General features: G+C 36.1%; 1 protein-coding gene across 2 annotated transcripts in view; it reads right to left on the bottom strand.

Annotated features, from left to right (window-relative positions):
* LOC127857750 (protein unc-45 homolog B-like) overlaps positions 1-15,969 on the bottom strand; it is a 35,544-nt gene extending 19,575 nt beyond the window's left edge. Inside the window, exons 1-11 of one of the 2 annotated variants that reach the window (XM_052394409.1) lie at positions 15,941-15,969; positions 14,760-14,847; positions 14,179-14,293; positions 13,562-13,737; positions 12,231-12,320; positions 9,996-10,166; positions 9,386-9,593; positions 8,936-9,103; positions 5,447-5,615; positions 4,650-4,719; positions 3,982-4,074 (exon numbers count right to left, since the gene is read on the bottom strand). In XM_052394409.1, the coding sequence (XP_052250369.1) occupies positions 3,982-4,074; positions 4,650-4,719; positions 5,447-5,615; positions 8,936-9,103; positions 9,386-9,593; positions 9,996-10,166; positions 12,231-12,320; positions 13,562-13,737; positions 14,179-14,293; positions 14,760-14,846 (1,347 nt within the window). In that variant the 5' untranslated portion in view covers position 14,847; positions 15,941-15,969. Of the gene's footprint in view, positions 1-3,981; positions 4,075-4,649; positions 4,720-5,446; positions 5,616-8,935; positions 9,104-9,385; positions 9,594-9,995; positions 10,167-12,230; positions 12,321-13,561; positions 13,738-14,178; positions 14,294-14,759; positions 14,848-15,746; positions 15,907-15,940 lie in introns of those variants that run through there. The other variant, XM_052394408.1, reaches the window with a different exon arrangement.

Below are 15,969 nucleotides of genomic sequence, written 5' to 3'. Positions count from 1 at the left end.
ATGTTTTATTACAAGTCTGAACTAGTTATGTTCTATCATAAGTCTGAACTGGTTATGTTCTATTACATAATGTTCTTTCACAAGCTAGTACAGGTTATGTTCTGTCTGTGAACTTGTTATGTTCTATTACATGCATGCATTGGTTATGTTCTATCACAAATCTGAACTGGTTATGTTCTATCACAAGTCTGAACTGGTTATGTTCTATCATAAGTCTGAACTGATTATGTTCTATTACAAGTCTGAACTGGTTATGTTCTTTCACAAGCCTGAACAGGTTATGTTCTATCATAAGTCTGAACTGGTTATGTTCTATTACAAGCATGCACTGGTTATGTTCTATCAGAAATCTGAACTGGTCATGTTCAATAACAAGTCTGAACTGGTTATGTTCTATCACAAGCCTGAACTCATTATGTTCTATAACAAATTTGCACTGGTTATGTTCTATCAATACCTGCACTGGTTATGTTCTATCACTTCCTGCACTGGTTAGGTTCTATCGAAAATTTGCACTGGTTATTTTCTATCACAATCTTGAACTGGTTATGTTCTATCACAAGCCTGCACTGGTTATGTTCTATCCTAAGATTGCACTGGTTATGTTCTATAACAAGCTTGCACTGGTTATGTGTTACAGCCTGCACTGGTTATGTTCTATCACAGCTTGCACTGGTTATGTTCTAACAATGCCTGAACTAATTATGTTTTATCACTGCTTGACTAAATTGCTTGTTTTGAAGACAATGATGACTTACATTTTAAAGCCATTTTGTGATTTTACATTTTAAAGTTATTTTGTGCTTTAAATGGAAATTCATACAAAGATAACATTAAACAGAGGATTTTGCTGTGACCAACTGCTACTAAGGGCCTACAACCAAACATAGTGCACATACTCTAGCTTAAGTTTTTCTATGGTTAACAATAAGCAACCAATACTGAGTTATGTTTTCTACAAATAAGCAATTTTATGACTGGTGCTTTGTTTCTCTATATCTCTGGGGAACAAATTAACTTTTTTATACATCTCTTGGGGAAAAAATCACTTGTTTTTCTGTGATATATTAATTCCATACCTGGAACTTAATTATATATTGAGAAATATAATAATGGGGGACTCATTTTTCTGCAATACAATAAGTCCAAACCTAATGCATTATTCTATATCAATCGTTTATTTGTTGTTTTTTTTAGGATAGATGTTTTGCTGTTTCCAACAGCATTTCCGTCACATCACAGTGGCCAATTACCTAACTCACTTTTTTTCAGGGCTAGTTGTCTTACCAGTAATAAGTGCACATATATTTGCCAGTAACTGACAACTGCCCTACTTAAGTCAGAGGTAGACGGAGAAGGATCGTAGAAAGGATTTGAGCCTTGTTCTGAGAAAACTGGACTTAATGCATGTGCGTAAAGTGTCATCCCAGATTAGCCTGTTCAGTCCACACAGGCTAATCAGGGACGACACTTTACGCCTAAACTTGATTTTTGGTAAGGAGGGACTTCCTTGAAACTTAAAATACCATAAAAGCAAAAAGTGTCATCCCTGATAAGCCTGTGCGGACTGCACAGGCTAATCTGGGACGACACTTTACGCACATGCATTAAGTCCAGTTTTATACACATTTTATGACCAATTACCACATAAGTTATGCTACCACGCCATAACATGCTTCTAAAATGATTTGTAGCCCAGTGCTCTACCAACTGAGCTAACCAGCCCGTAGACACATTCTGGGATACATTAAGTCTATACAGGGGTTCACTGCTGATTGTCATTGTCGCAACTTGCGACAAATTTTCAAAAGTGGTGAATTTTGTTAGTGACACTATAATTGTAATCTGTGCCTATCTTGCCTAGTTAGAAGTCTGGTCTGGTACATTACTTAAGCATATTATGTCAACAGATTGCATACAAACAAGCCCTAGTGTCATTGATTGTTATCAGATTGCTAGTTGCCCTTTTGTTCCAGATGAGAGTGACATCCTGTGAGAGATCATCTTTAATGTAGCAGCATTTGTTTCACGTTTGGTTGGACACAAACAAACTCTGTTGAAATCAAAATCAGCACATTTGTTTTTAATCTTTTTTTTTGCAATATATTGATTTTTTATTCAAAATAACTACAAACATTGAAAAAATAATCATATGTTTGAATGCGGAAATGCGGTTTCCTTTCTTTCAATACGAGGGCTCATGTTAATCTACAGTATGGACATACATAATATCTTTATGGATTTGATTTCTGAACATTCACACACTGTCTGTCCTGAAACATAATGAAATTTAACATGAATAAGGACAGACAGTTGTAAGCAAATACAGACATGTGTCTTGTTCTGAGAAAACTGGGCTAAATGCATGTGCGTAAAGTGTCGTCCCAGATTAGCTTGTGCAGCCCGCACAGGCTAATCAAGGACGACACTTTCCGCCTAAACTTGATTTTCGGTAAGGAGGGACTTCCTTGGAACTAAAAATACCCTAAAAGCAGAAAGTGAGACTGCATAGGCTAATCTGGGACGACACTTTATGCACATGCATTATGCCCAGTTTTCTCAGAACACAACACATATTGTCATTAAATTTTATTTTCGCGACCTAATGATATTGTCAACAATGCTGATATTGTTAAATGAGATGAAATACATATAAAGTGTTATAAAAAAGATAATGAAGTGAAAACTAATTTTTATTTTAGAGCTTGAAACAAATAAAACAATTAGAACCCTTTTCTTTGGTTCTGTGCTTTTATATTTGAATAAATAAATCTCAAATATTTTTGCAGCCTACTGTTGGCAGTCTTGCAGTAATTAACCTTATATAACTATTTGGTCACATGTATTGAAAAATGTTTTTTATATAAAAATAAAGCGTATTAAGACTTATTAAGTTACTTCTTGTAATTTGAGTAATTATAGGAAATCATACTAATAAAAGTAATAACAGTCCATGACATTAATTTATTTGAAAGTTTTTTTTAATGATTGTCATTAAAATAAGATCAGAATAACAGACTGATTTCATGCCGCGAAAAAGTGGCGACAACTTTTTTTAGGCCAGTGAAACCCCTGGTCCATACCTGGTGCATGACTCGATCACTCTGTGCCAAGGCCAACATGATCTGTGTGACCAGTGAAACCCCTGGTCCATACCTGGTGCATGACTCTATCACTCTGTGCCAAGGCCAACATGATCTGTGTGACACCTTTAAATCCCAGGTGAAACCCATAGTCCATACCTGGTGCATGACTCTATCACTCTGTGCCAAGGCCAACATGATCTGTGTGACCAGTGAAACCCCTGGTCCATACCTGGTGCATGACTCTATCACTCTGTGCCAAGGCCAACATGATCTGTGTGACCAGTGAAACCCCTGGTCCATACCTGGTGCATGACTTTATCACTCTGTGCCAAGGCCAACATGATCCGTGTGACCAGTGAAACCCCTGGTCCATACCTGGTGCATGACTCTATCACTCTGTGCCAAGGCCAACATGATCTGTGTGACAGTGAAACCCCTGGTCCATACCTGGTGCTTGACTCTATCACTCTGTGCCAAGGCCAACATGATCTGTGTGACCAGTGAAACCCCTGGTCCATACCTGGTGCATGACTCTATCACTCTGTGCCAAGGCTAACATGATCTGTGTGACACCTTCAAATCAGTGAAACCCCTGGTCCATACCTGGTGCATGACTCTATCACTCTGTGCCAAGGCCAGCATGATCTGTGTGACCAGTGAAACCCCTGGTCCATACCTGGTGCATGACTCTATCACTCTGTGCCAAGGCCAACATGATCTGTGTGACCAGTGAAACCCCTGGTCCATACCTGGTGCATGACTCTATCACTCTGTGCCAAGGCCAACATGATCTGTGTGACCAGTGAAACCCCTGGTCCATACCTGGTGCATGACTCTATCACTCTGTGCCAAGGCCAACATGATCTGTGTGACCAGTGAAACCCCTGGTCCATACCTGGTGCATGACTCTATCACTCTGTGCCAAGGCCAACATGATCTGTGTGACACCTTCAAATCCCAGAAGCATGTTACCTATCTCGAAAGGTCCCTGCAGAACAAAAACACACAATGTGTCAACATTTTATGGTTAAATTGGACTTAAGATAGAACTTACTCAGTTTTGTTTTAAGACAAATTTGATATGTTTTATTTAATAATTGTTGCTGATTCAACTATTTTTCAGCTGAATGTATGGCCAAGCATCAGAATGACTAAAGTGGTTTATTGTCTTATAAACAATGATAATCCAATAATGATTTCAATGACATTTTTATTATAGGACAATGCTATAGATTGACAGCTTTCAATTGTTAACACTTAAAATAATAAAAATTTTAGCTCAAAAACAATATTTGTTTTTGTTATCCGCAATTCAGCATAGTAAATCAGCAAGTATCATGTTAGAAAATTGGATTTTGATATGACATGTGATCACATCTCCCTATTTTCATACTATAAACTAAAGGTAACATACAAAATTTCAATGTAAGTTGATTTTCATGAAATCCTTTCTAGCTTTGACTATCTGAGACTGTTTCTTTTGATTTTGGGATTTCTTTATTTCAATGAGTTTTGTTGAAAAAACTACCAGATCAAACCACAATAAATAATTAAGAGTTTTACCTGTAAAAGCATGGATATAGCTCTAACAGCCTCAACCTTGGAGTCCAGGTCTTCATTGGCAAACATTTCCCTGTAATTGCAAAATATTGTATTCAAAACAAGCACAATGGTTAGGTTAGGAGGCCACAGTTGTAAGCAAGACATGAGAAGGGTATGGACTTCCCTAACTTTCACTTCTGTATCAAAACTTAGTTTATGTCATAAACAAGTGATGTGTTTGTCAGAAACACAATGCCCTCTAATGCACTGCTTTCACTTATTTCTTTTTTTTGACCTTAGACCTTGAAGGATTACCTTGACCTTGACCTTTCACCACTCAAAATGTGCAGCTCCATAAGATACACATGCATGCCAAATATCAAGTTGCTATCATCAATATTGCAAAAGTTATGACCAAGGTTAAAGTTTTAAGACACAGACAGACGGACGGACAGACAGACGCATGGACGGACGGACAGACAGACAGACAGGCCAAAAACAATATTCCCCCGATCATTTGATCCGGGGGCATTAAAAGCTGTTTATGGCTTAATTTGACTTTTGACCTTAGAGTGACCTTGGCCTTTGGGAAGCATGAAACCGGCCATTCCATCAATATATAGCAAAGTCATGACTGTGACAGGAATTGTCCATCTGGTTTTTGTCCAGTTTTGAAATTTCTTCCCAATTTCTCATTTGTACTGATGAATTTTCCCAAGCAATGGAGAGCTAAGCCCTTTCCCAAAATCAAGAAATTTAAATCTCAAGACGAGACCCTTCGCCAAATTGAGATAATTAAATTCAAACTCAAATCTTACTTGAAAAACACGCTGACTTTTTCCTTGAACTTGTCTGCTTCCTTGTCTCCAGCCAGATCCTCCCAGATTTTGTTGAGCAGGAGAGACGCATGCATCCGAGACTGGTCTGTGACAGGCAGAGTCTCGTGCTGCTTTATGGCACCAGCTATCAACAGCAACCCCTCAATGGCTGAAAATAGATCGAGAAGATTGGATCTAAATACAAATAAGAGTGATCACAAGGTATATGCAAATGTTTATTGCTTCCATTGATTGAGCAGGTTTTTGTAATCAAGAGAGGGGGCGCAAGGTTAAGGGAAATGACAAGGACTGATAACGCTAGAGAAGATGTTTGACATACTAGAGTGTTTACATGGCACTAGTAAAAGATCAGCATTATCAATGAGCATGTAAAACAGCAAACTTTTTATCAGGGGGATTTCATTTTAGCACCATCAGCTTCCAAGTCCTTGACATCCCCATTAATGTAAATAGTTGCAATCTATAGAGCAGATTTTAAGAAGTAAGCGAATGCTGACTGTCTGTTAATAGATTAATCACTAGAAACAGGTAAATGTCAATTGATTACAAGAATGCAAAACACAAGATACGCCCGTTTGAAGGTTTTGGACAACTTGATAACTTTACCATGACCCATATTTGAACTTGACCTGCATATCATCTAGACACAACTTGAACTTCTGACCAAATTTGGCGAAGATCGGATAAAAACTACTTCAATTATAGACAGGCCTGATATTAAGGGCAGAAGGCCAGGCCTGAAACCCCTCGGTCGGGGGGTTGAGGGCCGCCTAGGTCCCCAATGGGGTCCAGGGGAAACACCCTGGTAGGGCCCGGAAGAAAATGATTTTGAGCATTCTAAAACCCATAGAGCAGACACCATGCTAAATCCTTGAAATGCACTAAGTGACCCCGTGACCTAGTTTTTGACCCGGCATGACCCATATTCAAACTTGATCTAGTTATCATTTAGACACAACCTCTTACCAAATGAGTTGAAGATCGGATGAAAACTACTAGAATATATTTGATAACACTAGAATATTCACATGGTACTTGTAAATGTACTGTAAACAAGAGCTGTCAGAGGACAGCGCGCTCGACTATTCGAGTGCTTGACAGTATAACGTAAGATATCAATAGGAAATTGTTCACATTCAATAATTTATTAGACGATCTTTCAAAAATAAAAAAAAGGAAAAAAATAAAAATTTGGACGGAGGGTAGGGGGGTAGGGGGGGGAGAGGGGGGTATAATGTGGGTGTGGTTATTTATTAGATGATGTTTAAAAACAAATATATAAATTTTTGGGGGGGGGGGGGTGAGGTTGGGGGGGGGAGGGATTCTGGGTAGGGGCGTGGGGTATTGTTTGGGTGGAATCCATTGTGGTATTCAGGTAAGTGTTGATTTGTCAAAGTAATAATAAAATGTGATCATAAATAACGAAGTTATGGCAATTTAAGCAAAATGTTCAATTATCTAAGTGTAAAAGGGGCCATAATTATGTCAGAATGCTTGATACAGTGGTCTGCTCTTGTTTATAGGTTGGGGTCATGTTGGTAAACAAGTATGCAACATATAAAAGCAATATCTCAAAGGATATAGGAAATATTTGGGGGAGTACGCAAACTTTAACATAGATTTATCAATAATATGCATATTCTAAGTATAAAAGGGGCAATAATTATGACAGAATGCTTGATAAAGTTGTCTGTTCTTGTTTATAGGTTGGGGTGTAGTTGGTAAACAAGTATGCAAAATATGAAAGCAATATGTCAAGGGACAATGAAAATAAATGGGGTTGTACGAAAACTTTAACATTTGCTGCATATTCTAAGTGGAAAAGGGGCCATAATTATGACAAAATGCTTGATAGAGTTGTCTGCTCTTGTTTATAGGTTGGGGTCATGTTGGTAAACAAGTATGCAAAATATGAAAGCAATATGTCAAGGGACAAAGAAAATATTTGGGGAAGTACAAAAACTTTAACATTTGCACACTTACACTAACGCAGACGCTAACGCAGACGCCGGGGTGAGTAGGATAGCTCCACTATATATATTTTATATATAATAGTCGAGCTAATAAAAAAGGAGGATTTTTTAACCCTAAAAGATAACAAATAACGTGTAAATGCAAATTGAGCTAAAATGAGCACACAAAATTGTCAGATATAAAGTGTTTTCACACTTGAGAGAAAAACTTTTTTATTGGTGTTTACCGTAAATACACGAATATAGTACGCACTGTTTTGCCTGCCTAATTTTTCTTTAAGAAGGGGGTGCGCATTATATAAGAATGTAGAACAGAACAAAAAATTTCCTGCAAAAATTTTCAACTTTTTTGTTGTTATTAGCGTGTCAGCAATTTTGAATTACACCATTACAACAAAGGGGGTCAACTGTGCTTACGGATAAATTGTCATGGCTACACTGTATATTACATGTAACATACATGCTAAATAAAACAACCATCGGTATTATTGATATATAATAATAATACTTATTATTTTATTATTATAATTATTATCGTTCTGAATATTGTCAAATGGAATTAAATGTTAAACAGCGTCTCTGTTTCCTTCATTTGCAATTATGACTGCTTGACCGGGTGTCAGCAGGTGGCCCATGTGTTATCAGTAAACGCATTCTATATCCCTCTGCCTTTAGTATCATACCAACCATATGTTTGCGTAAATAAAACAATCAACGGTTATATAAACAATAGACAAAGATATTTATTATGCAACTGTCATGACAACAGCCCGATAAAACATCACGATCAATATATCGGAGTATTACTGTAAAACAGATGATTGATAACGCTAAATTGATTTGCTGTTTTCACAACACAAAAATATACTCACACATTTTTTCAGAAATGACAGGGTCATGGCCGATTTCGGACACTGATTTTTTTAGTGCCTATTATACTCGGATTTCCAACTTTTACCAATAAATTTGGACCAAGCTCGGGGTGCGTATTAAACATGAGGGCATATTATATTTGTTTATTTACGGTAATTGTTTTTTACAACTCAGTGCAAGATAATGAGAAATCCTCTTCGCATTGGCCATCAAACCTCTTTAATTTCAAATATTTCTTAACTCTTTCAGTGCGGGAACCGAATTTTGAAGGACTTTGCAAACAGTTTGGATCCAGATGAGACGCCACAGAACGTGGTGTCCCATCAGGATCCAAACTGTTTGCTATTCTGATAGTATTCTGTGAAAAAATCAAAGAAAATGCTAATTTTAGAAATTCAGCAGACGACATTTTAGCAATGACAAATTTCCCAGCATGCAAGGGTTAATTGAAAAGAAGGATTATTAGCTTTCAGGTAACAATACCATCCACACCCATGGTATTTTTTTATTTTTAGCAATAGATTTTTATACATAGTAAAAACAATTACTACTGCAAGGATAAAAGTATTTCATTTATATAATTCACAGCTAGATTGTAAAAACAAACAACACACAACCCTACCCTCAGTGTCAAGCAGTTTCTTGGTCCACAACAGCCCCTCCTTGCGTGTGACCGTCTTGATCATGAGCTCCATGGCCGCGTCACGGCCACACGCAGACACCTTGTGGTGCTGCAGCATCTTGATCAGGCCTGTGAACACCTCGTCTACAAACTTCTGCTGGTACTCATCTGAAATGAAGGAGGCTCTCTGATGGCTTTGGGATATTTGATAGTTACGTTAGCTTTTGGACAGAGGGTTATTAGCAAGATAAATAAGATATGCACAGAGGGATATTAGATAGATACATAAGATATGGAAAGAGTGATAAAAGCTTGATAAATTAGACACAGACATCTAGTAAACTCACTCCACTTTGTTGCAGATTGTCTAGATTTTTAAGAAACAGACATCTAATTGTTCAATTATGTAACCGTAACGAAATGGAAAATATGATTTTTTTCAAATCCTACCTAAAACTAGTCTTGGATGTATTGCTGGATCTCGGTTGCGTTTCTTCTCCTGAAATTCCTCTATCTTGACCTGATACTCGCTCCAGTTGGCTATGCTATGAAGCATGTTCAGTAGAAGATGAGCCACGGAGTTGGACAGGCCTTCCACTGGCATAGCCATAAGCTGGCCCAGGCGCACCGTTCCTATCTCCTCATACACTGTCTGGCTCTGTATTGAGACAAGACAAATTGTTTAACATAATTATCACCATACATTATATACAGGATGGTTTGAATAACTTTAATAATAACCAAAACCTTGAATTCTTAAAAAAAAATATGAATTATCCTTTTTTTAAGAATCACACCAATTATTGTATGTACAGTACTTGATTTTTCAGATTCCGATTACTGATTGATACAATGACAATAGTTACAATATTCAAAATTAATGACATTAAGCAGTTGTTGATCACAATTTCTGTTTTACTGGCGCAAGCAGTGTTAAATCGAGAATGCACAATCTTCATGGTAATAATATATTATGATAAAAATACTATCTTGACCAAAATTATAAGTGTTATTTTTCTAAAGTAAAATATACATGTATCTACAACATATTTTTGCTGACCCTGGATTTTGAGTCCTGTGTTAAACATGACAATATCCGGGTGGCAGCTTGCAACAAATCCGGGTCCTTTTCATTAAATGTAATCTCTTTCAGCTTGCCTAGCCCACCATGTTCCATGATTAAAGGTATACCACCATCTTCACGAGCCAGTACGATGAGATTGTTTGCCGCCTGAAAGTTTAAGACCATTTTCAGTGTGTTTTTTTCGTTTAAATTCGGGCCGGTATTCAACCCCATTCCGAATGGGAAAAAGTATATATTTTTCCCAATTGGGACCTAAAAAGTCCCCATTGAAGGTTTAAATCTTTTTTACATCTCAACATTGAGTTATCTCCCATCCAGCTCTATAAAAGTTGAACCTTAGTTAATATAATATTGAAAACACTTTTGTTCTTAATTTTGAAGCATTTGTAAGAAAAGCAACAACAACACTAATTTCCTTATTTTAGTCCAAATTAGCCTTGATTTTTCCCAAACCAAATAGAGCCGGCCTCATTCCCAAAATGCTAAAAAACATTGATATTAAATAGTATAGCAGTAGTGCTCCAGCTAGGATTTGAAAAGAGAAGGGTGCTCTTATGTGGAAAGGGCACTTTAGAGCACTAAGGCCTATAATCAATGTGGCATAATTTCAATATGGCATGTGATATATACTTCATACTTCATGCATTTTCATAAAATGTATTGTTTGTATAATTAATAAATATAGGATCTGGCACGAGTTGTCATATCATTCTATTTTTTATTAAACGATGAGCAAATTAAATAAATATTAATGCAAACATGATGATAAATCCCGAATGTTGTTTACATTTTAGTGACGTCATTTCAGCAAAATAACAAAATGTGATTGGTCAATCGAACGAAAACTAAGCCAATGAAAACGCTTGAAAAGTATATTACACAGCAACACTGTGCAAGTTTAGAAAGAATAAGATGGAAACTGTGTACTTAATCGCGCAAACAAGGAGAATTTTCTCAAATTCAAGGGGAGATTATTGTGCACTTATTTCTCCGATACTGCTCATATTCAATAGCGTTCAAGTCCTCATCGATATAAAGATACTGTGCAAATTTGGAAATAATTGGATGAAAACTGTGGAATAAATTGCGTAAACAAGAGAGATTTCAACATTTTCTCATATTCAAGGGGAAGTCATTCTGGACTTATTGCTTCGATATTGCTCTTTTTAAAAAAGGGTTTGAGTCCTCTGCCCCTCATTGATACAAAGACACTGTGCAAGTTTGCCAAGAATTGGATGAAAATTATGGACTTTATCACATAAAAAAACTGAATTTTCATTTTTTTTCTCAAATTCAAGGGGAGATAATTCTGGACTTACAACTCTGATATTGCTCATTTTCAATAGGGTTTGACTTATCATTCAGATAAAGACAATGTGCAAGTTGGGAAATAATTGGATGAAAACCGTGGACTTTATTGTGTAAACAAGCCTTATTTCACAACTTTCTCAAATTCAAGGGGAGATAATTCTAGACTTTTTACTCTGATGTAACCGATTTTCAATAGGGTTCGAGTCCTCATTAATATAAAGACACTGAACAAGTTTGAAAAGAATCAGATGAAAACTGTGGACTTTATCGCGTAAACAAGAAAAAGTATAACGCACGGACAGAAGACGGAAACCACACCATGACATAAGCTCTTCCGGACTTCGGCCAGTAGAGCTAAAAAAATGAAATGGCATTTTTTGAGGGGAAAGGTTGGAACCTGATGGTGGCAGAGTGTTTCAACCTTCCATTTATTCCTAGCTGGAGCACTGCTAAAATGTAAACTAGATCATGTGAAAGAAGGCAAAAACTGTTTTTTGCAGGCTAAATAATCACCAGACCCATTAAATCAATAAGGTTTGTTCCATGTTTATAATGGTGAATTTACCACAATCAGGTTATTTGTATCTTTTAAGCTGATTGCGACCTGATTTGGGTGATGGCCAATTAAAAAAATTATATATGCGCGGTGCTCTGTTGAACGGTTGTTTTATGCATGTGCGTAAAGCAGTCTGCACAGGCTAATCAGGGAAGAAGCTTTTTGCCTAAAGTTGATATTTTGCTAAGAAACAAATGTCTTGAAACGACCAAAATCATAAAAGCCGAAAGTGTCATCCCTGATTAGACTGTGTGGACTGCACAGGCTTATCTGAGGCGACACTTTACGCACATGCATTAAACCCCCTTTTCACAGAGCAGGGCCCACATGCTTTTCAAACTAACCTGAAGACGCTTTTCCTTGTCATTGCTCTTATCAAAGGCCAGGTTGAACATCTGCTTCACTTTCTCCTGCATACTGTTCTGTTTTGTAGACTGAAATAATCACATAGCCAGGCAGAGCATCAAATCCACAATCCTCCAGTGCTCTACCAAAGAAGCTAGCCAACCATAAACGCTGTGATTTGATAAACTTTACTATAAAATCAAGCCAATAAGATCTGAAACCAGGTACAGTAACATTTTCACATTAGCTGAAACTAAGCATGTTAAACGAAAGATTATTACATACACTATTATTGCATGATAACTAGGTTTTGTATGTCAAATCATACCTATCTCAAATTCACACAACTGAATTAAACCAGCATTGTATTATAAAGGTGTTGTGTCGAATTAAGCTGTAGGGAAAGATGTCAAAATTTAAATTTATTTTTGCAAAAATCCAATGGCCAAAAAATAAAAAATTAATTAAAAATATAAAAAACAAAATGTTGGACTAAGAAGTTCCATATATATATATATATCAAATTCATAGATAATGTCACCAGGGCTTTTTCTTCTTAATTTGGGGAAAGGGCCTGGTCTTCCATTTTGGTAACAAAAAATATCAAAGAAACTGAGAAAGGGGAAATTATTTCCCAAAATAAGCTTGAACTTTGAGGAAAATTGCATTGTTTTAAATACTGTAAAGTCTCTTTCGGGTAAGGGTCTTTCTCTTTTGGAGAGAGGCTTTTTATAAGGCCCTTTCTAAAGAAGGAAAAAGCCCTGGTCACTGATGTTTCTGTTTTTCACCCTGCCCTTTTTTTCAAGCACACAGTCCTTTTTGTGACCCAAGATCTTTCACTAAAACTATTTTACACAAGGCCTTCCAATAAGACTTTGTTTAACCCATTTATGCCAAGTGGACTCTCCCATCCTTCTAAATTGGATCAATTTATTCCAAAATTAGGGAAGCCTAGTATATTTATTTCTATATTTAGAATATTTCTAACAGAAATTCCTTTAAGCAAACAGCGCATCATGTGGCGTCTCATCTGGGTCTACGCTGTTTGCCAAGGCCTTTTTTCTAAACGCTAGGCATAAATGGGTTAAGCCCAGAGGCATTGACATACAGTTGGCAATAAGTTAAAATTTTACTCTTAAGTTTATGGGTCAAATAATATAATTTCTAAATTACCCAATAGATTTGGCACACACACAGATAATAATTGGAAATTTTGATAAAGGAGAGTTCCTGAATGGGCTACCCCTTTTTTTGGCAATTCGGACACAGGGGTGCCACTGTGCTTAAGGGCACAGTGAAAAAGCCTTATAAACTAAGCAATACCACACACCCTATCCCGTATGATTGGTGTAAGTCTGGCAAGAATGGGTTGAACAGCAACATTTTTCGGCTCCACCCTTAAAAGAGAACTGGCATCTTTGAACGCGTTTTCAAGCTGGCCGAGTTGTTCATAGGCAAGACAGCGTCTGTACAGAGCCTTCGGGTCATTTGGAACCAAGTCTAAAGCTGAAAGGAATTCAAAATCAAACAATACAAAAGTTGATAAGTCATATATATTAGTATTATGCATGCAGTTTTATTGTTAGTTTTCATTTTCAGTTGTATATCTCACTTGCTCACATTATAGTCACATATCGGGAAGTGTAAACATATTCTAAAATTTTAAAAAGGCATGGTACTGAATGCACATTCATTAAAACAATAACTAACATAAAAGTTGCATTGATATATGGTTACATGCTTTGTTATTCATTTCATACTTACACAATCTTACAGGGACTAAGGAAAAATTGGCATGTATTTATTCCAAACAAATCAAAGATGGTCATTCAACTTCTGTTATAAATATGTTGTTAAAATGAAAAATCAATTGAAATTTAAGCAAAGCTTTATACATCAAGATGGTTGTTAAGTCGATGTAAACTTGATTAAAAAAAAGCCTCTTACCTTCTGTAGCATCAGCAACTGCCTTCTCAAATTTGTCAAGCTTTAGCTGGCACATGGCTCTGTTCTTGTAAATGACTGCCTTGTCAGAGTCCTTGAGATCCCCAAGGCCAAGCGCCTGTAACAAAGAATACAATTTAGCAAAAGAAACTTCAGCAAACAGGTTTCATCGTACTGGCAAGACCTGTTCTTTAAAAAATTTCCGTTGCGCAAAGTCAACAAATATAAAAGCAACATTTTAAGAGATGAAAATCAACTCCATAATTACAAAAGATTTTATATTTTTGTAAATTTAAAACCAAATAGATGCAAACATGCCCGACTTTCAGCCTTTATTAAACATTATATTAAAACTTAATTTTATTATGTATTTTTGCATTAAAGTTATCAGTAAATTTAAGAAATTAATGGAGCTTTGCGATAAAAGTTGTTGAGGAAATGTAAAGAAGTGTGTTCAAATTACTTTCAAACAGCCACAAGATTTTTTTTTATATATCAAACTTTTTATTATTATATAACAACCAAACCAAATCAAACTGAATCTGATGTAACATAAACATTTGGTAAAAAATGTGAACACTAACCTGTGTGTACAAGGACAGGGCTTCTTCAAATTCACCAGCTTTGAACTTTTCATTTCCTCTTTCTTTAAATTCTGTGACGCTCATCATTCTGTAAAATATGAGTGGCTAGAATGAAATTTACATTTATATTATAGTTTGTGAGTTTCTAATTTTTTACAAGTTACAAGCCAACATAAGCATGGTAGACGTGTTAAAGTAAATGTATTGGTAATGAAACACAGAATATCAAGTTAAGTCTTCACGTTTAAAAGTGACAAATTGACCATTCAATCCGCATTGATGCAAATCCTTCTGTCAATATTGCTTGTACAGAAGACTTATATGTTGTCTAAATAACTCTTAATTATTATGTATCATTGAAGTACCAGTTACAGTGAGCTGAGAGATTAAAAAAAAAATATATAGTAGTATTTGTAAGTCACTTTAATTATAATTCGTGCACATAAAGGTTCCAACTGATTATTCCCGTCTTATTACTTTGGTAAATGATGTGTTTGTAATCAGGTTTGATTTACCGTCCTTTGGTGATTAATTGTGAATATGTATGTCATCATGTACACTAAGAATTAAAAGCACAGGTGGAAGTAATGTACTCTGGATAGTATATGGGCCCAGGAGCCCAATATATTCAAATAAATATATTAAATCATGTTTAATGAGAAAAATTGACCTCCATAATATGATTCCAATATCAGAGGGTGGAGATTTTTTTTCATGGCTCTTTGTCAATTTTTCTCTCATTAAACATGATTTCATATATTTATTATACGAAGTATGAATTATAAGTATGTATTTTATTATATGAAGTATGAATTAAAAGTATGTAAGCTTGTCCATGTCGGGTACCGGTCCATGTCCATGACCATGTCACTGCTCAACTGAATATTCAATAAGTGTGGATTCAGTTGTAAAAAGAATCGGAGTAAGTCAAACATGATTAGATCTTATGAACAGTATGTTTATACAAGCATGGAAAAGTACACTCACCGGTTCAAGCAGTCGGCATATAAACCTTAAAATCCCGTTTGTTAGAAATCTGACAGATGAAGTTTCACTTTATTTTCCTTCCTTCGCCAAAGAAGAGTTCCTACTTTCAGTTATGAAATACAATTCAAACGCTGATTTTACAAACTACACACACTTTTAATGACTTTTTATCGATTTTGTGTTCAAAAACATACCCATTTACCGCCCAACGACTAGAAAATCA

Source organism: Dreissena polymorpha, chromosome 14 (assembly GCF_020536995.1).
Source record: "Dreissena polymorpha isolate Duluth1 chromosome 14, UMN_Dpol_1.0, whole genome shotgun sequence".
NCBI lineage: Eukaryota > Metazoa > Mollusca > Bivalvia > Myida > Dreissenidae > Dreissena > Dreissena polymorpha.
The sequence above is the reverse complement of the archived record's forward strand: the minus strand, read 5'-3'. Positions and strand labels throughout refer to the sequence as shown.